Below are 22,939 nucleotides of genomic sequence, written 5' to 3'. Positions count from 1 at the left end.
TGTGGTGTCCAACACTCAACACTTTATCATACAGTGACAGCGAAACATTCAGACAAGAACAAGCGGTGATGGTGACCGATCAAGGACGAATACAAGTGGCACTGGTGGCCGATCGAGGACAGACAAGTGGTGCTGGTGGCCGATCAAGGACAAGCAGCGCTTGTAGCCGATGAAGGACAAAGTGGCCACAAGCGGTGCTGGTGGCCGATGAAAGACAAGGGCAAGTGGTGCTGGTGGCCGATCAAGGACAAGGGGAAGTCGAGCTGGTGGCCAATCAAGGATAAAGAAAAGGGGCGATGGTGGCCGAGTAAAAAATGATTCGTAGTGTTATTTTACAAGTACATGAAACGTTTGCTTGAAATTCCAATTTGGCTTGTAATCGAATGATTAACGGTAGATATGGAACGAGTCTCGCTGCATTGGTATGGTTGATAACTTTTCGTAATTCGCTGAATCCGAATAACAGTTATTTTCTATGCAATTGTGTGAGTTGTAGTATATATCTAGGCGAGTGTGATCGTTCTACCGTTTTTGTCTTTGTACTCCACAGTGTAAAATTCTTATGTTTCAAGTGGGTATTAAAACAAGTACTATTGTTATTATATTGGCCTCTAATTGTTGATCAAGCTAAAGTTAAAAGACAGTAGGCAGCGACAGTGATCCTCAAAAACCCAATTATCTTATTATAGCTAAACTTATTTTAATTATTGCCCGAGTGTTTGGATGTTGACTTTCTCTTCGAATCTACGTGGACTTCAAATTGGTTAGAATCAATCAAAAAACTATTTTTTAGCACACACTAGGAACATTTAAGGATTATCTGGAACTAAAACATCTTTTTATTTCTTGACATACTTGATCGACGAAAGATTTCCCATTTTAACTTTGGAATGCGGTTGTTGAGAATTCAACAGAAAAATCACTTTTTGGATGGATTGAAAAATCATAATTAAAAATCAACGTTGTTACTTATCAAGAGCTAGGAACAAGTTTTTAAAGAATGAGCTTTTAAAGTTATTTTCCCGTTTTTTAAAAATGAGAGAGCGAGATTAAGTATAAGGTATCAACTTGTACTCGTACAAATTTCATGTCCAAAAGTGACTTTAGCCCTGAAAGCATGAGAGTAAAACGTCACACCGATCCATTTCAACCACGCTCTGTTAAATTTGAATATTTTACCAGTAAATGTTGAGTGACATGAAAATTCTTTGTGAACAAAACGGCAGCCAAAATTGCTCATTGATACGATTAACGAACATTTTCTATCGTAGTAATTTTTTTTTCTGTGTGAACAAGGATAATATATCCCCTTCCTCTCATTGCAAATGAATACAACTTATCTGAGTTAGTAAGTGTTCCATCATCGCTTTCCGCATTTAAAAATAATTTAAATAAGATATTCTTTCAGTTTACAGTAGCGGGCTTTTCTAATATTTTCAAAATCATTTGTGATTATCCCCATCTCAAGATAATTTTTTCTTCCTTTTTCTCTCTCTTGTTCTTCTTCTTCCTCTTTCTCTTACTATTCTAATATTTTTCAAGTTACTTGGCGATTATCATCCCTATCTCCAGTTACATTTTTTCTTCAGTTATCCCCTTTTTTCTCCTTTTTTGAGAAGTGTGAGAACAACTGAAAACAACTGAGTTATTATGTTTTCGATCATCGCTGTCCGCATTTAAAAATAATTTAAATAAGATATTCTTTCAGTTTACATTAGCGGGCTTTTCTAATATCTTGAAAATTATTTGGTGATTATTCCCCATCTCAAGATAATTTTTTCTTCTTTTTTTTCTCTTGTTCCTCTTCTTCCTCTTTCTATTTTTCTTTCTCTTGCTATTCTAATATTTTGCAAGTTACTTGGCGATTATTATCCCTATCTCCAGTTACATTTTTTCTTCAGTTATTCCCTTTTTTCTCCTTTTTTGAGAAGTGTGAAAACAACTGAATACAACTGCGTTACTAAGTGTTCGATCATCGTTGTCCGCATTTAAAAATAATTTAAATAAGATATACTTTCAGTTTACAGTAGCGGGCTTTTCTAATATCTTGAAAATTATTTGGTGATTATTCCCCATCTCAAGATAATTGTTTCTTCTTTTTTTCTCTTGTTATTCTTCTTCCTCTTTTTATTCTTCTTTCTCTTGCTATTCTAATATTTTGCAAGTTACTTGGCGATTATTATCCCTATCTCCAGTTACATTTTTTCTTCAGTTATCCCCTTTTTTCTACTTTTTTGAGAAGTGTGAAAACAACTGAATACAACTGAGTTACTAAGTGTTCGATCATCGCTGTCCGCATTTAAAAATAATTTAAACACGATATTCTTTCAGTTTAGAGTAGCGGGCTTTTCTAAAATCTTGAAAATTATTTGGTGATTATTCCCCATCTCAAGATAATTTTTTCTTCTTTTTTTCTCTTGTTCTTCTTCTTCCTCTTTCTATTCTTCTTTCTCTTGCTATTCTAATATTTTGCAAGTTACTTGGCGATTATTATCCCTATCTCCAGTTACATTTTTTCTTCAGTTATCCCCTTTTTTCTACTTTTTTGAGAAGTGTGAAAACAACTGAATACAACTGAGTTACTAAGTGTTCGATCATCGCTGTCCGCATTTAAAAATAATTTAAACACGATATTCTTTCAGTTTAGAGTAGCGGGGTTTTCTAATATCTTGAAAATTATTTGGTGATTATTCCCCATCTCAAGATAATTTTTTCTTCTTTTTTTCTCTTGTTCTTCTTCTTCCTCTTTCTATTCTTCTTTCTCTTGCTATTCTAATATTTTGCAAGTTACTTGGCGATTATTATCCCTATCTCCAGTTACATTTTTTCTTCAGTTATCCCCTTTTTTCTACTTTTTTGAGAAGTGTGAAAACGACTGAATACAACTGAGTTACTAAGTGTTCGATCATCGCTGTCCGCATTTAAAAATAATTTAAACACGATATTCTTTCAGTTTAGAGTAGCGGGCTTTTCTAAAATCTTGAAAATTATTCGGTGATTATTCCCCATCTCAAGATAATTTTTTATTCTTTTTTCTTTCTCTTTCTCTTGTTCTTCTTCTTTCTCTTTCTCTTCTAATATTTTGCAAGTTACTTGGTGATTATCATCCCTTTCTCCAGTTACATTTTTCTCCAGTTATCCCCTTTTTTCTCCTTTTTTGAGAAGTGTGCATCTTTTCTGGTGTTTCATTCTTATTATATAGGAGATGCACAAAGTTCTACCTCACCGTCTGTGTCTGCCTTGTTATAAGTTGATATGCATAAGTAATTATTTGGTGATTATTCCCCATCTCAAGATAATTTTTTCTTCTTTTTTCTTTCTCTTGTTCTTCTTCTTCCTCTTTCTCTTGCTATTCTAATATTTTGTAAGTTACTTGGTGATTATCATCCCTATCTCCAGTTACATTTTTCTTCAGTTACCCCCTTTTTACTCCTTTTTTGAGAAGTGTGCATCTTTTCTGGTGTTTCTTACTTGTTATATAGGAGGTGCATAAAGTTCTACCTCACCGTCTGTGTCTGCCTTGTTATATGTTGATATGCACAAGTTATACTATGCTAATTCAAATAAATCATCCAAAAATAGTTGAGAAAACCACTAAGTCTTCATGAGATAGGGATAGGTGACACATTACACTCCACATCTTTGAGGCAGTCGGACAGCATACTGAGTTGACAAACTATTCTTTTTCACTAAACGAGGCACATGCATCTGAATGCTTATTTTAGGACAGCATCTAGACAAGTTAATTCCTCTGTTCATCATGTCTTTAACTTGGGGTCCCACTGCTGGTCCCTTAAATACAACGAAAACGGGTACGTTTTTTCACGCAAAATTCCATGCATATATGCACATATGTGCTATATATATTTCAAGGTAAACAATGTAGGTGGGTCTCGCCACCAGTAGTTACTGCTGTTACCTTTTACAATCTTTTGAAATATCTACCTTTTTGAAAGCAACCGGTCTTGGGCTACAAATCGCGAACTTTTTGTCGAGTCGTTTTGGCAAACGGTGGTTCATCCGCCTGTCAAAGGAGACCATTCTACTCCAAGAAGAATGATATAGAAAGCGAAAATTTGACTAGCCCCACAATTGACTAGTTTCTGGAGTACCTGACACGTATTTGCTGCGACACATTAAAGGTAAGTGTTGACAGAAGACGGCAAATTTTGCCAAAGGAAAAGGACCAAGGTAAATAGCTAAATGAAATATGTACTTCAATTAACAAGACAAAATAGGGCACTCAGAAGATTTTCCATCCAAACTTAGAACCTGAACGCACAGTATAAAGACCTTAAAATACAATAAACACCAAATAAAACTATTTTAAGCAACCTTCACGCGTGGACAGAATACATCATATAGAACCAATACAGTCTTTTAGCCAATACAGATTTGCAGCTAGAGTCGACCTAGCTCTAAATCAGTACGCGGAGAAGTCTGTGGAAGGTAAACAAGGAGGATGTGCGAATGCGCAGGATGGCTGACCCCCAACCCCTCACTGCACTTCCTGGCTGAAGGGCCATGACATGGAGATCAGTACCACCAGTAGGGACTGTAAAATCCAATGCCGTATTATTTACGTTTTTTTTACCTCTTTACCTTTGAAAGAATAACCAAATACCCAGTCATGCACACTCTTCCCACGGGAAATCTAAATGATCTCGTATTTCTCAATCTAATTTTACCGACATTTGAAGTCCAGTAATATAAGGCTTCTGTTATAAAACCATCGATATTTAGCTACGCTACACACAATAAACGTTGAAACTCTTAAGAATAAAATGATTATTTGGCTTGCGGACGTAGAGTTGAAACAAATGAATTTAATAAACCTACCGTCCCCTGAGGGCATTCTCGCCAAGCGTAGCCAAACAAATCAAGGAGTTTCTCCAACTCTTTTCTAGTTTTATGAAAATCGGTGTTCATAATACAGCGGGTCATTCGCTTCACCAGCCGATGCAAAGGAGTCTGCAAAATAAACATTACTTTTAATATTATCTATGCGCATATATGCAGGTACACAGATTACAAATATAAGATCAGAATAATCCATGGGGGATGATGGCTGCTGAGAATTACTATTTTCACCCTATATTTAGACCCCCCCTTCCATCCGTTTCTAGATTTGTTTTAAACCACCGCAACGCCTCAATTCATTGTTCAGGCCTCTATAGAAGAAGGCATTACGAATATTAGTTCGATTTTTAGTTCGACGTATGCAATCATTTAGATGTTTCTAATCATGATTTTTTTATATGGCTCTTAGGTTTTCCAATACAAATTATATTGTATATTATTTATTATATACTGTATTGTATATTTTATATATATGTATATATATATATATATATATATATATATATATATATATATATATATATATATATATATATATATATACATATATATATATATATATGTATATATATATATATATATATATATATATATATATATATATATATATATATATATATATATATATATATATATATATATATATATATATATATATATATATATATATATATATATATATATATATATATATATATATATTGTGACAAAGGAGTCTCATAAAAAATTTTCTAGGCTTCTCAACATCAAAATTCCTAATGCCATGAATCGTTCACTTCACCAGCCGATGCGAAAATTTCTCCAACAATTAATATAAAAGCTACTTCCATTACATTTATACACTTAGTGCCACTATTCTAAGAGAATGGAGAAGGAGGAAATGAGGTGAAACATCTTTTTTTTTGAATTGTCCAAAAGTGTTTCCACAGAAAAAAAAAACATGACTAAATATAATTTAATAATAGTAATAATGTATTTCTTACCCGTCTACAAAAAGCGGATTGACGGAGTACTATATAAAAAGAAAAAAGGAACATGACCACTAAAAATTATTTTCACCTAATCATAAATAATCAAATCAATTTGATATCAGGAAGACTGCTCTTCGTACACTATGTATAAGAAAACTTTGAGCAAGGGTAACAACGGATGAGTTGGTGAGTCAGCCAGAAAATTTCGAATTTTTTTTTACACTTGATGCTATAAGAGGGATGTCTCTTACTTCCACAATTTGCACATTTCATAGGGGCAGAGCACGGTTGCTCACGACTGAAGGTATGTCCTCCAGAACATCTAGCACACTTCACCGCAATTTTTACATTCGGAAGCTACATACCCATAATGTTGGCAATTGTAGCAGCGTTTCGGAATAAACAGGAATTTCACTGTCCAAAAGAAATCATATTCGATCCGAATACCGTGTCCAATTGCAGAGGAAAGGGCACTTTCTGTCGGAAAATACGTTTTGAATGTAGACGAGCTTCCGATACGGATCGCTCTTGTGCATTCTGGTGAGGCATTTATTTGAATTCAAAGTATTTTAGTTGTTATGCTAAATTCGTGCCGCATAACATAGCGCTTTTTGAACAATATTTTGGCCGTATCTTGTTCAACACCCCAAAGATGAGTCTTTAATAACAGACACAAAACACGAAAGTCATTTTTTTGTTTTTTATCATAGCCCCTTTTAAATTATATTTTATATGAAAACTAGAAAATGGAGGTTTCCACATAAAAAACTTTTCGCCGTATTTTTAATGTCCCCATAAAGTTTTTTTTTTTGCATAAAGTGATATACATGATGTACAATTTACGTTTTTTATATAAAATTTGAACTATATTTTTCCATAAAAAGACAGAAAAGGGAATTTTGACATAGTAACAGTAAAAAGCCTTTAAAACACATAAAAAAAGATAATAAAAATGCTGATAATAAATACTCGATATTGAGTGAGTGAGTGAGTTCTTTATTTAACAATAAAAATCATAAACAAAAAACTACATCAACAAAATCTCCCCCATAAGGCTCCATGGCCGAAAAAAAAAAAAAAAAAAAAGTCGCCCACCTTAATAATCCCCAGAATGACAAGCTAAGCAGGGGATAACACATGAATTCACCAACTTAATCCAGAGACATCAACTCCGAGGGAAACCGGAAAAAAACTTAATTACTAGCTAGAAAATCTCTAACATAATTTTTGAACATACCAAACGAGTGGCAGCTTCGTGCAGACACAGGGAGCGTGTTCCAAATTTATATTGCGTTACCTTCCGCAATAGGAAGACATTATATTGGGCCCCTCTGAGGCTCCGGCCATTTGGATTTAAAGGTTACATTTTTTTCAAATACGTCATGCTATTGTAATATTTGTACCATGCAACATAATGTCTTCTGAACAATCCCAGCAGAAGTAATACACAAATGGTATTGTGAAAACATATTTTGATCCAGCCTGCCCATCCTCCTATTAAATGAATCTATCAAATGTTATTTTGAAAATATAGTATTCACCCAATTTGCCAATGAAGGTCTTCCCGATCCTCCCTATATAAAAGATTTGAAGCATCGAATCACAAACCTGATTGGTCACAGACTGAGTTTGTTTTTAATAACATTGGGATGTATAGCAGCATGTCTCACTCTTATATACAATGCCAGTGTTGCCGGGCGTCTTTTACAACTCAGTGAAGCCATTCAAGCAAAAATGTATTGTGAAAACAAATTTGGCGTAGCTCGCTCATCCTTCTACTAAATGAATCTACCAAACCTTATTTACAAATATGGTATTCGCCCATTTTGACAACGAAGACCCTTCCCTAACCTCCCTAAACAAAAGAATGGCAGTATATAAGACCTTAGCAGTGAAGTGTACAAACCTGATTGCTTCCAGACTGAGTCTGTGTTCCGAGACACTGAGATGTAAGCAACATATGCTCTGGATTTGTAGGCTGTGAGAAACTGCACACTCCGACTTGTTTCTTCCCAATCGAGGTTCTATCCTGGAGTTCATCACAATGATTTTGGCTTGTACGGTCACAATGAACTGGCTGGGAGCATGCTAAGATAGCTTCGTCTCTTCCCGAAGAGTCTCTGTTTAGTTTCATCTTCTTCTTTAATGGAGTCCCTGGAAGCTTCACAGGTGTCCCTACAAAAAAGAAGCATATGAGGTGTTGAACAAAACCCGTTAAATCAAATTTTACAAAAACTCATTAAATACAATTTTATATTTGATAATATTTCCTAATTTGATAGTGAATAAAGGAATATGAATTGAAACTTCGTTCAGATGTTTTGACCTTAATAAGTTATTAAATAAAAAAACAAGTTTTTTAAACTGAAAGTAAGGAGCGACATTAAAACTTAAAACGAACAGAAATTATTCCGTATATGAAAGGGGCTGTCCCCTCCTCAACGCCTCGCTCTTTACGCTAAAGTTTTTTATTGTTTTAAAAAATAAAGTTGTGAGACAGAGTCAAACTTTAGCGTAAAGAGCGAGGCGTTGAGGAGGGGACAGCCCTTTCATATACGGAATAATTTCTGTTCGTTTTAAGTTTTAATGTCGCTCCTTACTTTCAGTTTAAAAAACTTGTTTTTTTTTTATTTAATTTCTGATCGTTTTTTAGTTAATGCAGCTTTTATTTTGGCTCGCCGTCATTGAATAAGTAGACAAAATTTGCATAAAAATTTTACTTTTCTTTTGCTAAATGGCTGTCTCTAAATTTGGTTCTGACGTAATTTACAAATTAACTTACGTAACGAACTTCTATAGTCGTATATTTTTCTTCTGGAAAAAAAAATACAAAGTTGCAGATTTTCTGATACGCTGAATCTGACAGTGATTTTCATTAAAATTTTTTCACTTTTAGGAAATGTTTCCCCCTCTTTAAAAAATCAGGTAAGTTTTCTCAGGCTCGTAGCCTTTGATGAGTAATACTAAACTTAATAAAATTCATATATTTAGAATCAGCATTATAAGCCCATTCTTTTGATACATTTATTGACATCAAAGTTCCGTTTTTAAAAGTTGTATCGCTTGTTTTTTTTATTGTTTTATTTTATTACGTATATGTTATTACGTATATGATGGGGTTCTTCCCTTATTCAATACCACGCTCTTTACGTTAAAATGTAAACAAAATTTAATTCACAAACCCCTGAATCACAAAGGCCGTTTAATTAGAATAGATAGCTCTTTTGAAAGCACTAAAAAAAAAACTGTAGCGTAAAGAGCGAGGCATTGATTTGGGGGAGAAACCCCTTATACACGTAATAATTTCTATTCCTTTTAAGTTCTAATGTTGCTCCTTACTTTCAGTTGAAAAAACTTTTTTTTTATTTAATTTCTGATCGTTTTTTAAATAATGCTTGGAAATCCGGCACCCCCTTCATAGAAATGTCCCTTACCCCAAAGAAACATCCTCCACGGAAACATTATTCCGATTAACCCCCTCCTCAAGCCCCCTCCCCCCACCAAAAAAAATTCTTCCTGAAAATGTCTATATACTTCCCAATAACCAATGCAATATGCAAGCAATGGGCAAAGTTGCAGCCCTTCCCCTGGGAACTGTGGGGGATTAAGTCATCGTAAAAGACATATTTATTAGATTTTCGACTATGCTAAACAAAATGGCTATCTCAAAATTTTAATTGGGTGACTTTGAGAAAAAAATGAGCGTGGGAGAGGGCCTAGTTGCCCTACATTTTTTTTGGTCACTCAAAAAGAGCACTAGAACTTTTAATTTCCGTTCAAATGAGCCCTCTTACGATATTCTAGGACCACTGGATCAATATGATTACCCCTGGGGAAAAAAAACAAAAAAAAAACAAATAAACACGCACCCGTGATATTTCTTCTGGCAAAAAATGCAGAATTTCATATTTTTGTAGATAGGAGGTTGAAACCTCTAGAGTAGTGTTTTCTGATACTCTGAATATGACGGTTTGATTTTCATTCAAGTTCTATAACTTTTAAGGGGTCTTTCCCCCTTTTTTCAAAAATCAGCCAAATTTTCTCAGGCGCGTAACTTTTGATGGGTAAGATTACACTTGATGAAACTTATATATTTGAAATCAAAATTAAAATTCGATTCTTTTGATGTATCTATTGGTACCAAAATTCCGGTTTTTAGAGTTTCGGTTACCATTGAGCCGGGTCGCTCCTTACTTACAGTTCGTTACCACGAACTGTTTGAAACTTTAATGATTAGACAAAAAACTTCTTGACCATTTTTTTTTTACTAAAATAGGAAATAATATGATAGAAACAGATTTTCTTATAGATAATTTAAATAAAAAAAACAAACAACAACAAACGAATTTGTTGTCTATATTGTTTGTTGGTTTTTAACAAAAAGTAGACTTCAATCTAGGCAGCTTTCACAACGCCCAGCAGCTTCTAACCAAACATTGCGGCAAGTCTCAGTCTATTATTCTAAAATTTTGTGGTTCTGACATGAAGCTTCTGGAATCAAATCCAATTTAGGATAGAAATTCTGTCTTAATATCAATGAATAAAAAATAACAAATAGAATAAATGGTCACTAAGAGGGTAACCAGCCAGTGAGGGAGGGGAGGGGGGAGTGTATTTAATGTCTCCTTACAAAAATTAGCTTTACATCCGTTTCCAAGAACTTTTTTGAGATGAGTTGGACAGAGGTAGACACATGGCTAGGGATTTTCCCAAAGGGTCGATCAGTCAACAAAAGTGGAGGGGAGCAAATGTACCACCCGATGTCAGAACTGCAATTTGCACTTTCCTTGGAAGTTGTACTTGGATAGAGGGAGAATACGGCTTCTCCAAGGAGAAATGTTGCAAAATATTATTGCCATTTTAAAGAAACTAGTTTTCAATCTAGGCAACTTTTGCAACACTCAGCAACTTCCAACTGAATAACGCAAACTAGACTAGATCTATCGTTATAGCTAGTTAAAACTCTGGCATGGAGCTTATAGATCAAAATTCAGTTTAGAGAAGAAAATTTGGCTTAAAAATTGACAATAGCTAAGGCATTTAGAAGCAAACAGCGACCAAGTACGATTTTTACGCCTAATTTTAAATTTTCGCGCCAAAACACTTCGTTAAATCTTTGACTTTGTACGGTCGTGGGGATGTTATCTACAATTAAGAATATATTTAAAGGAATTTTTAATTTATGACATGAAATAACAGATTTATTGAAGTAGCACAGTAGTACAAAAACGAAGTTACATTTTATTTTATTTCAAATTAATTCAAAATTAACTACCTAAATAAAAAATTAATTAAACAAGTTCATTAGATATCAAAATTATTACTTACAGACATTCGATCCGTTTCTGGATCGAAGTCTTTAGCTTATCAGATATTCAGTTTAAAAAATACTAATCAAAGAACTGAACGAGTGGCAAACTGAATTATTAACAGCGTTTATCGACTTCTTAAATTCTATCGATTCTGTACATGGGCGGTCACTATGGAGAGAATAGCGACACTGCAACATCATAGACGAGATTACTAGTGACGATAGATACGAGACGTAATGGTTCCAGGTCAATTCCGGTGTATGACAACACTGTATCCTTTTATGTACTTTTCACGATTTTTATTGATCACACACTTCGGACACGTCATTTTGTTGGACGGAGACAGTTGAATGAGAGGCGGCACTGTCTTTGATGGTGATATTGTTAATGACATGGCCGTTTTTTTCTCATCTTGAGAAAACTTACACCAGAACAAATTATACAGGAAATATGTTTACTTAAGTACGAAAAATATGGAATAACTCTTTATATTCTCCAAAGTTGAAGCTCCTATATAGCGATTTCCTCTCTGTACTAATATACGGATGCAAGAAATAGGCACTAACAATAAAAATCTAGAAACTATTACAAATCTTTGAAAATTACTGTCTCCAGCAAACCGTGGGAATCCACTGGCCTAATAGACTTAAGAACACATCCGTGCACGAAAGAACAAAGTAACGGTTGATAGCTCAGACAATCCCAGGTATTGGAGCCACATGGCTCGTATGAGAGATGATGGGCTCCACAAAACGTCTCGTGTTGAGCTCCCCCACGCATTAGAAGTTGTGGACGGCAGAAAGCGGAACTTGGCTGATGCCGAGACAAGGAGACTACGCAAATGGGGACGTCTTTGGAAGACCTGTGGTCGGCAGCTCTGCAGAGGTCGACGTGGAGAGGCACTGCTATCGCGTTATGCACTATCCGATGTGGGGGGGAACTATATCTAAGTAAGTTGTAAGTTAAAAAATATCCTCCTTTGTACTTTCGGTGAAACAGCCGTACAAAAGCACAAAATATCATACAGCTAGATCACCAAAGATACAAAAAAGGCTTCACTAGTAGCAACGTCGGACAGGGATAATTTCAGAAGAGGAAAAGTTACATGGCTGTCCTTTTTCGATACCTTTTCAATTGATTTTCTGGCAATCACTGAGCGGTTACTTCTTTTATATTATACTATCACTAAGCGGTTGTTTTTTCCATTATATGTACGATAGAACCATTTTATTTCTTCTAATTTTAGCGTCCTTCATTAAGAAAAAAACTTTTTGCGCAGACCAAATTCCCCACAAAATCACATATCCACAAAAACAACACAGGAAAATACACCTTCATCTCAAAGGGGTTAAAAAGAAAGAAAGAAAGAAAGAAAAAAAAACCGTAGCATAAATCCTGCTATCCCGAATTTTTGTTCCAAGGAGGGGGCTAATAAATCTTCCCACGGACTTCCCGAGGTCTAACCCTCGACCGTCAGCCCCCCCCCTGCCAACGAGGACGCGTACGCTGGGACTGCTTCATTTTTTAAATTATCTCTTCACAACTGATTGAACAAAGTGCCAAGTAGCCTCTTTTGTTGTAATAATTACGTCGGCCACCGAACGCGTACTCTGGGACTGCTTAATTTTTTAAATTATCTCTTCACAACTGATTGAACAAAGTGCCTAGTATCCTCTTTTGTTTTAATAATTACCTCTGCAACCGAACGCGCACTCTGGGACTGCTTCATTTTTTTAATGATATCTTAACAACTTATTTAACAAAGTTCCTAGTAGCCTCTTTTGTTGTAATAATTAAATCGGCCACCGAACGCGTACTCTGGGACTGCTTCATTTTTTTAATTGTCTCTTCACAACTTATTGTACAAAGTGCCAAGTAGCCTCTTTTGTTGTAATAATTACCTCGGCCACCGAACGCGCACACTGGGACTGCTTCATTTTTTTAATTATCTCTTCACAACTGATTGAACAAAGTGCCAAGTAGCCTCTTTTGTTGTAATAATTACCTCGGCCACCGAGGCTCGGCGCACCCATTAACACTTATTTTACAGTTAAAACTTGCACAGCGCATGACCCATTCAATGCAATAGATTAGTAATTATCAAGGTTTCTCTGTGCAAAAATATGTTTACATATATTTTTGTTACTTTTTTGCAAATCTGAAAAAATTTCGGAAAAGGAGGGAGAGGGCTTTAACCCCTCTGATACGGCCTTACTGCTACCTTTATTAAAATCGTCGTCGCTAAAATCCTCTCTATTATATATACTCTCTCTATTATACTATTATATATACCTCTCTATTATATATACTATATTATATATACTCTATCATAATACTCGACTCCTTTCTTTGCGAGTTGATTCCTCCTAATCGTTTTCAATGGTTGATTGTTTATCTATTAAACAAATATACAAAAAAATGTACGCGTAACTGCTATACGTAAATGAAGTTGGAATGCAAAAACTTAACAACTTAAGCGGAAGGTATGTTCAAGAAACACATTTATGTGTGGATGTTTTTTTTGTCTGAAGATCTTGATGTTACTTGGCGTTGCTCTCGGCGTTTCATTTATGTATTAAGTTGACACATGGAGCTGTGCTCTCCGTTAGTTAGGGTTGTAGGCAGAGGCATCCCGGAGAGGGAGGGGGCAAAGAGGGGCACACCACCCCCTACCTTTTTTGGCATTCGGTATAATTTTCATCGAAGGCAAACATTTCGGCAGAAATCTTGTGAAATTTCTGATTTCTGCTGACAATTCGGCAGAAATCGGGTAGCGATTCGGTAAAAATCTACGAAGTTCACCCCCCCCCCCCACTAAGGAAATGAGGCTTGGGATACCCTAGTTTTAGGAATGTTTTATCATTAAATCTTTCATGTTCATAAAAACTGATTTTTTGCTGAAATGAATTAAATAGGTGACAAAAAAAAGAAAAGAAAAAAAAATTCTGCTCAGGATATAAAGAAGAACTGGTAGGGGGCGCAAATTGAAGAGTGGGGGTGGGTGGCAATTGCTCCCACAGATTTTAAAGAATACATTTTCGTGTGTATTCTCATTTAAAAAAAAGCAGAAATCCACCCACCCCCAACACTTTAAAATAGTACCTTTTTTAATCTTCATTAGAAATCGACCCCCCCCCCAAAAAAAAATCTGAGGACTGAATGTTATTTCACACCTGAAAACAGGGATTTCAGTTTCTAATCTAAATTTAGGCCAAATAAAGATTGAAAAAAAAAAACAAGGGTCATTTAAAATGGATTTTTTTTTAATGTGATCATGGTTTCATGCCTGTCATTAATAACTAACCTGGTCCGCCAACTCTCATTCTGAACGGCATTTTCAAGAACAAGAAAAAAAAAACTTTGAATGCAATTTCAAGCATTATAGCAAAACTAAACAAATCTAAGTTTTAGTTTTTATTAAAAGTTTTTGTATTATTTTTTTTTTTTTACAAAATTTACTTAGTTTTCAGTAAAACTAAAAAAATCTGTCGGGAACGTGCTCTCCCCAGACTTTCTGCCCCCTAATATTCTGAAAAAATATCCCTTTTTTGTCTTTCTATTAAGACCGATCTATAGTGCGAAAGTTTTGTGGAATGAGAACATTCTTTTAAGCATAATTTTCTATTTCAGTTTAAAAACTTAGTTCCAAGGGCATGGAATGCCCTGCCAATTAATGTTAACCAAATTATTAACATTCTCAAATTCGGCTTAAAAAAAATCTTGAGACTGAAGCATGCACAGCTGTGTAGGCCTCAGGGGGTTTGGCGCTGCAGCGAGCTGCTAATAGTAGTAGTAGTACTTGACCACTTAGGTTTAAATAAGAAACATAAAAATGGAGAGCTTAGGCTAGTTTTTTTCCCAGTAAACAAGACTCTTAGCACCTTTGAAGACAAAAAAAGAAGTTATTACTGTAGACAATTTCCAAATAAACAAATACCTTGGTATTGTGACCGTACAACTCTTATTCTGAACGGCATTTTCAAGAAGAAGAAAAAACTTTTGAATGCAATTTCAAGCATTATAGCAAAACTAAACAAATCTAAGTTTTAGTATTTGAACATTTTCAAATCCGGCTTTAAAAAAAAATCTTGAGACTGAAGAGTAGCGTGCACAGCTGTGTAGGCCTCAGCGGGCTTGGCGCTGCAGCGAGCTGCTAATAGTAGTAGTAACACTTGACCACTTAGGTTTAAATAAGAAACATAAAAATGGAGAGCTTAGACTAGTTTTTTCCCAGTAAACAAGACTCTTAACACCTTTGAAGACAAAAAAAGAAGTTATTACTGTAGACAATTTCCAAATAAACAAATACCTTGGTCTTTGAACTGCTTTGTAAACCACTGATGCTGCTTGACAAAAAAAGAAGTTATTACTGTAGATAATTTCCAAATAAACAAATACCTTGGTCTTTGAACTGCTTTGTAAACCACTGATGCTGCTTAATTTCGCTGATTTTGTAACGTCTTGGGGGCGAATGGTTTAAAATTCTCCGTAGAATTGACAGCGCAAGATTTTCTATTTTACACCAAGGTTGCTTCGTAATACCACATTCTTTCCATGATACATAATCTTCACAGTGATTAGTGGGACTGTCCCACGGCAGTTCTAAAAGACACAGATTTTTACCATAAAGATTTTAAAAAGATTTTCACAGTGATTTGTGGGACTGTCCCACGGCAATTCTAAAAGACAAAGATTTTTACACATTGGGATAACTTCGGAGACCCCACTGCCTTTCCATTACGATAAATAAAAGTTCAAATAGGGATAAAATCCTTTTAATAGACAGTGATGATGATAACAGTGATAGAAATTCACAAAAATACTAGATATTTCGGTCACATATGCAATGACTGTCATCAGTAGGAAAACTAAACTAAAACAATTTAAAACAATAGTTTATACACAAAATCAAATAAAACTACATATTGTTTAATTCTCTAATTCTGTTCAAAGCAAAGGCGGAAGGTTGGATTCGGTTCATTAGCGTTCAATGATGTGACACTTGGACAGAGGTCAACTATTTTGGGTGAATTGAACTTTACTCTGTCAGATTTTAATAAATTATAGTAGATAGAATTTAGCCCAAATTCACATGTGTCACAATTCAAAGCAATGTTCTTGAATACCACATATGTGACCGAAATATCTAGTATTTTTGTGATTTTCTATCACTGCATCATCACTGTCTATTAAAATGATTTTATCCCTATTTGAACTTTTATTTATCGGGATAACTGCCAGGTCAACCATAGGTTCATTGAGCTGCGTCTTTTTTCTAATGCAAAACAGTAAATGCAGGCGCGTATTTGGGGGGGGAGGTGTCTTCAGCCTCCTCCAGTAATCTCAAAATTTAGAAGTATGCTCATGTTTTCCAGTATTTTCCACACAATTCTCGCGTTTTTGTTTTGCATTTTATTTTCAATTCAAGCCCCCGGTATCAATTTTGCGTAGGTATAATTTATAATAGGAGCGGTCAACCCTTAGAACTATTTATACCGTAGTTCAGTTCACTGGAACGGTTAAAAGAAAACGAAAATATTATTGTAGTTGTAGCGGTAGCTAAAGCCTAGTAATGAACGAACTACGGCTCTTAGTAACCAAAAATTAAAAACGTCTTTTAAGAAAAACTGGCAAGTGAGAAAAGACTGCCATTTCTAACTGATTCAGGAATCGTAGCTATTATCTTGATTAGTCTTTATAGTAAAATGTTATAAGGCATTAAATAGTAGAATAGCTTCTCAATTTTTGTCTTTCTGAAGCTTTAAATGTTATGACAAGCCTAGAGAGCAGGCTTTTTTTTATTATTTAGGAGGGTCGAAGGGCCTAGCTGCTGAATCTCACAGACAAATTGGAGTGACAAAGATCCCAAAAACAGGATTTTTTCTATATTTGGCGAAAATGGCGAAAAAAACCCGACTGGCGAAACTGGCGAAAAAGAACCGACTCTTTTGCTAACTGGCAAAAAAGAACAGGACAAAGGAGACAATTCAAATGAAAAATAGAGATCAATATTTGTAATCTTCATTGTATGACATGTGTACAATTGTTGGCTATGTTTTACTTACATATGATGATTCTAGAATATTTACACAATGCTTCAAACAGTCCTTACAATCATCTTTACCAATAATTTTACAAATTAATCATTAAGTCCTACTTGAATTTAAAAAAAAAAAAAAAAAAAAAAAAAAAAAAAAAAAAAATTCTTCAGTGTTAAGTGCTCAGGCAAAACTGTGCATGGGAGACATACCGCTCTTTACTTAGTAAATAAACACTATTGCGTTAAGTCTGAATAACTAGCAGGAGCACCGGAGGCATAACCCAACGATTTGTGAAACCTCCATACTGCCTTCTCAATAGGAGGACATCATCAAAGCGGCAAACCAGAACAATGATTGGTGGCTCTTCCTTGACACTACTGGAGGCACAGGCGGAACTAAGGTAGGCATACTACTTAGAAATATATAAAAAAAAAGTGACAGGACTTGACATCTGTGTTGATTTCTGAGAGTTTCATTCACGTGGCTCTACTTTTTTTTTTTTTTTAAATATAAACAAAGTTTCTCGGAAAAGCAGTTGCTTACCCAAAGCAAGTGTTACTAATTACGATTACTGACAAAATTATGATACCTAAAGAAATACAGAACCTGATAAAATGATAGCAACTGATAGGAAATGATAACGACCAAATTTTGGCAGGCTCTCTATGATAGCTTACTACTATTATATTATTTATGGTATTATAAAATATCAAATACAATATGTCCGTAAAGGGACTGTTTACCTTAAAGCGAATTTAAGTAATTACGCTTATTTATAAACATTACAGTATCTGAAGAACAATAGAGCCATCCCCTAGCATGGTAACTAAAACCCCACCAAACGACAAAATATCGACAGGGTCTCTATGACAACTATTACTGTAATGGTATCCATGATACCGTAAAACGTTAAAGAAATTCGACATGGAAAGCAGTTGCTTATAATAAAGAATATATTAATTGCGATTGTTTACACGAATGTTATTAGCAAAATAAAAATAGTACCTCCTCCTAGCATTGCAACCAAAACCACACCGCACGACCAAATATCGGCAGGTTCTCCATGATACTGTTTCCCTGACAGGACTTCTGGTGCAACATAGGGCAGTGTTCCACACTGTTTATCTAGCATTCGATCCTTCCCATTCATCCTAAAATACACAAAAAACAAAATATACAAAATCAGAATAACTAAGTAGAACAAAAAAAAGAAATGAAAAAAATGATACGGAAAATAAATAAAAAAAAACTAAAAAACAGTAAATGAATAATAAAAAACATAAAAGAATTGATTATTTCGATTAAAAAAATTAGCAAATTATTCATGAAAAAAGAGGATCCGCGAAAATTGAGGTAAAGAACTGTAATGCCTGCATCATCAGTAATAATAACAAAAAAAAGAAAAAAAAGAAGAAGTTAGAATTCACCCAGGCTCCATTTAAAAAAATGAACAAATCTTTCACAGTGATTCTTGCCTTTTCTTTGGTGTCAGAACTCCCTGAGCCTTTCTTGGCCTGTCTAGTTGTTGAAAGGTTCAAGGGAAGTATCCTGTTTTAAAAGTAGAATTTACCTCCCTATTGATAAAATATCCGCTGAAAGGGCTTGATCTTACGAATGTACACAAAGACCTAATGTACAAATTTTTTTTTTTTTTATTTGTTGTTTTAACATCGTAACTTCCTAGTCCATGTTTTATTCTTTGGTCTTTCAAAAGCTTTTAGTCAAAAATTAATTAAAAAATGGCATAACGGCTGGCAAAGTTGGAATTTCCTTTTTTATGTTACAAAAAACTACAAAGAAACATACAATTTATTGTTGTCATGAGTTCATAAAATGCAAGTTTTGGGGAAATCGTATACCCTATTAAGGCTATAATGGTTTTTTTCTCAGCTTCACCACTGACCTGCGTCACCACTGACGGCTAGATTTTGAGTCTACAAACGTAACGTTATTATTTTAGTCTTTTAGATTGAAAAACCACTATTTTAAGGACGCATAAGAAATATAAAAGCCCTTAAGGGCTAGATTTTGAGTGTACAAACGGAATGTTATTATTTTAGTCTTTTAAATGGAAGAACCAATATTTTAAGGACGCATAAGGGCTTATAAAAGCCCATAAGGGCTAGATTTTCAAAGTACAAACGGAACGTTATTATTTTAGTCTTTTAAATTGAAGAACCACTTTTTTAAGGACGCATAAGGGCTTATAAAAGCCCTTAAGGGCTAGATTTTGAGTGTACAAACGGAATGTTATTATTTTAGTCTTTTAAATTAAAAAACCACTATTTTAAGGACGCACAAGGGCTTATAAAAGCCCTTAAGGGCTAGATTTTGAGTCTACAAACAGAACATTATTATTTTAGTCTTTTAAATTGAAAAACCACTATTTTAAGGATGCATAAGGGCTTGCAAAAGCCCTTAAGGGCTAGATGTTGAGTGTACAAACGGAAAGTTATTATTTTAGTCTTTTAAATTGAAGAACCACTATTTTAAGGACGCATAAGGGCTCATAAAAGCCCTTGAGGGCTAGATTTTGAGTGTACAAACGGAACGTTATTATTTTAGTCTTTTAGATTGAAAAACCACTATTTTAAGGACGCATAAGAAATATAAAAGCCCTTAAGGGCTAGATGTTGAGTCTACAAACGGAACATTATTATTTTAGTCTTTTAAATTGAAAAACCACTATTTTGAGGACGCATAAGGGCTTATAAAAGCCCTTAAGGGCTAGATTTTGAGTGTACAAACGGAACGTTATTATTTTAGTCTTTCAAATTGAAAGACGCATAAGGGCTTATAAAAGCACTTACAGGAACCATACTGACCAAGTCCATTTATTTTTTCATAGCAATGCGTTTGATTAATGCATCCAGTTTTTGATTGACAGGTCCTTTTTTCATTTTTTAGACTATTAACTTAAAACATAAATTCATCAAATACCTGAAAATGGTTGCCATTCCAAAGTCGGTTATTTTCAAGTTATCATGCTCATCTAAAAGAAGATTTTCGGGTTTTATGTCACGGTGTACGATCCCCAATGAGTGCAAGTATTCCTAAAAAAAAATTATTATATAAAAATATAATAAAATATTATCCATTTTTAATTTATTAAATCTTATCAATATCAAAATAAGGTATCAATATAATAAAATTAACATTATTAATATTCATTAATTTAAAAAAAAAATCATTTTTTAGAAAGAATAAATAAACAAAACAACAACGAAAAACAGAAGCCCTTCCCTCTCCATGCTCCAAAAATCTTAAAAATCGAATACAAATTAAACTCGGAAGTTTCTTATAAACAGTTACAGTCTGAGGCTACTGGACTGCTCGGACAATCCTCCTTTGCTCCTTGTCAAATTATAAGATACAAAGACAACATTTTGTTAATACTTTCACTCATTATCAATAAATTGCAACTAACAGAAAAGTTCTACAAATAAAAAGCTATATTATCTTTACAGACAATTTTTTTTAGTAAAAATAACCTTCTTTTCAGTTAAAAGATCTTTTTGATGTGATATTAAATTTAAATTTAGTCAATGGTTGGGAAAATTGGACCATTTCGACAAATTCTATATTGTATATAGCAAAACCATTTTCTGCTCTTTCTTTTAAAATACTAGTGCAAATGAGTAGAAGAAGAAAATGAACTATGATTTTTAGATCTTATCTGACTCGTGTCTTTTTAATGATTTTTAGATTGTGTTTAAGCTGAGCCAAAATCAGTCACTCAAAATCTTGCGAGATCAAAATCAAATACTACATACTATTTGATCTCATAATATTGGTCAGCTTTATTCACCTCTCTAACTTGCTACTTGTTAACCTTGCTTACACAACTTTGCAAACAAAAAATGATAAATGACTTAGAAAACACACAGCTATATGGCGTGTTTCCATCCTTGTATTAAAAAAACAGTTGTTCAGTTTTTCTAACAATAGTGTCAGTAGAAGTGACCCTAAAGGTACAGAACGAACCACGTGGTTTATGGTCCTAATATGGGCATAGCCTCCCAAGGGAGAACACGTGGTTAATGGGGTCAATGACCTAAATTTCACAACAACAACAACGACCTTGACATTCGCTGAGAGCGTGCACTTACAACAACAACAACATCGACCTTGGAACACCTGTGCTGTCGACCTCAATTCACCTATCGTGAATCAATAATTCCCCTTAGAAACAACAAATTAATTTCCCTTTCTTGACAGATCAATCAATCAATGACATCATCTATCAGACTTTTAAAATTTTCGCCTAGAAACGATTCTCCAGGAATAGATCCAAGTCATTAATGTCTTTGCCTCGGAAACAACTCTTTTGGTCGAACTCCAAAGGATATTAATAACCAAAGGCCATGGAAACAATTAGGCAAGAAGCATCTTAGCGATGAATTGTTTTAGCGCGCGAAAAGGTTTCATATTAATTTGAAATGCGTTAGCGCAGAGATGCCAATAACAAAGGAACACGCTGAATTTACGTTTAGGGATTATTTGGGCAAAACCGTTTTAGACAGGTTATGGAACTATTTCGGCGAAACGGTTAGAGACATTTTAAAAGATGATTTTAGGAAAGATTTTAGAAGAGAATTTAATGGTGAAACTCTGTGGTCGTTATAATACACAAGTTTCATTTGAACAGTGTTGTGAGGTCCTCTAACCCAACCCCAAAGGGTTCCAATCCTCCTACCCCAACCCCGAAGGAAGCCCCCGGTCCTCAAAAGCCCCCCAAGCTCCCAAAGGCCCTCCACCGGTCCCCAAATGTCCCCCAGGCCCCCAACTGTCCCCCCGGACCCTCAAAGGCCCCCCAAGCTCCCAAAGGGCCACCGGCGCCCCCAAAGGCCCACCCAGACCCCCAAAGGCCATCCCCGGGCCCCCCAAAGGCCCATCGAGCTCCCAAAGGACCAACGGGGTCCCAAAGGCCATCCACCGGCCCCCAACTGCCCCAAATGCCCTCCCATGGTCCTCAAAGGTCCCCCGGGCTCCCAAGGGGCCACCGGCGCCCCAAAGGCCCTCCACCGGTCCCAAATGTCCCCCAGGCACCCAAAAGCCCACCCAGACCCCCAAAAGCCCTCCCCGGCCCCCCAAGCCCAGCCCCCCGGCCCCCAAGGTCCCCCCGAGCTCCCAAAGGACCACCCGCCCTCCACGGACCCACAGACCCTCAAAGGCTCTCCCCCAGCACCCGTCTTTCGTTGATGTGAGTTGTCTGAAACCTATGATTTGGGATGTGTAGTTTGCTACTTCAGGCTTTTCTGAGCAGGATTTCTTAGCCATTCGTAGGTGTGTGTTGACTGAAACCAATACTTTGGGATGAGTAGTTTGCTATTTCAGGTTTTTATGAGCTAGGTTTCTTAGCATTTCGTTGGTGTGTGTTGAGTGAAACTTATGATTTGGGATATGTAGTTTGCTTTTTGGACTTTTCTGAGTTGGATTTCTTAGCCTTTCATAGGTATGCGTTGTCAGAAACCTATGATTTGGGATGTGTAGTTTGCTATTTTCGACTTTTCTGAGCTGGATTTCTTAGCCTTTCATAGGTATGCGTTGTCAGAAAATTATGATTTGGGATGTATAGTTTGCTATTTCAGGCTTTTCTGAGCTAAGGTTTTCTAGTATTTCGTAGGTGAATGTTGTCTGAAACCAATAGTTTGGGATGAATAGTTTGCTATTTTTGACTTTTCTGAGCTAGGTTTCTTAGTCTTTCGTTGGTGTGTGTTGACTGAAACCGATGATTTGGGATATGTAGTTTGCT

General features: G+C 35.3%; 1 protein-coding gene across 1 annotated transcript in view; it reads right to left on the bottom strand.

The window, feature by feature from the left end:
• grp (serine/threonine-protein kinase grp) overlaps positions 1-22,939 on the bottom strand; it is a 68,897-nt gene that overhangs the window by 5,663 nt on the left and 40,295 nt on the right. Inside the window, exons 3-7 of the mRNA XM_089092029.1 lie at positions 20,125-20,237; positions 18,190-18,335; positions 15,542-15,745; positions 7,738-8,006; positions 4,840-4,971 (exon numbers count right to left, since the gene is read on the bottom strand). Of these exons, the coding sequence (XP_088948155.1) occupies positions 4,840-4,971; positions 7,738-8,006; positions 15,542-15,745; positions 18,190-18,335; positions 20,125-20,237 (864 nt within the window). The remainder of the gene's footprint in view (positions 1-4,839; positions 4,972-7,737; positions 8,007-15,541; positions 15,746-18,189; positions 18,336-20,124; positions 20,238-22,939) is intronic.

The sequence above is a fragment of the Artemia sp. Qi Xiang Cuo genome, chromosome 7 (assembly GCF_049724085.1).
Source record: "Artemia sp. Qi Xiang Cuo chromosome 7, ASM4972408v1, whole genome shotgun sequence".
In the NCBI taxonomy this organism is placed as follows: Eukaryota; Metazoa; Arthropoda; class Branchiopoda; order Anostraca; family Artemiidae; genus Artemia; species Artemia sp. Qi Xiang Cuo.
This window is presented reverse-complemented; position numbering and strand designations above follow the sequence as displayed.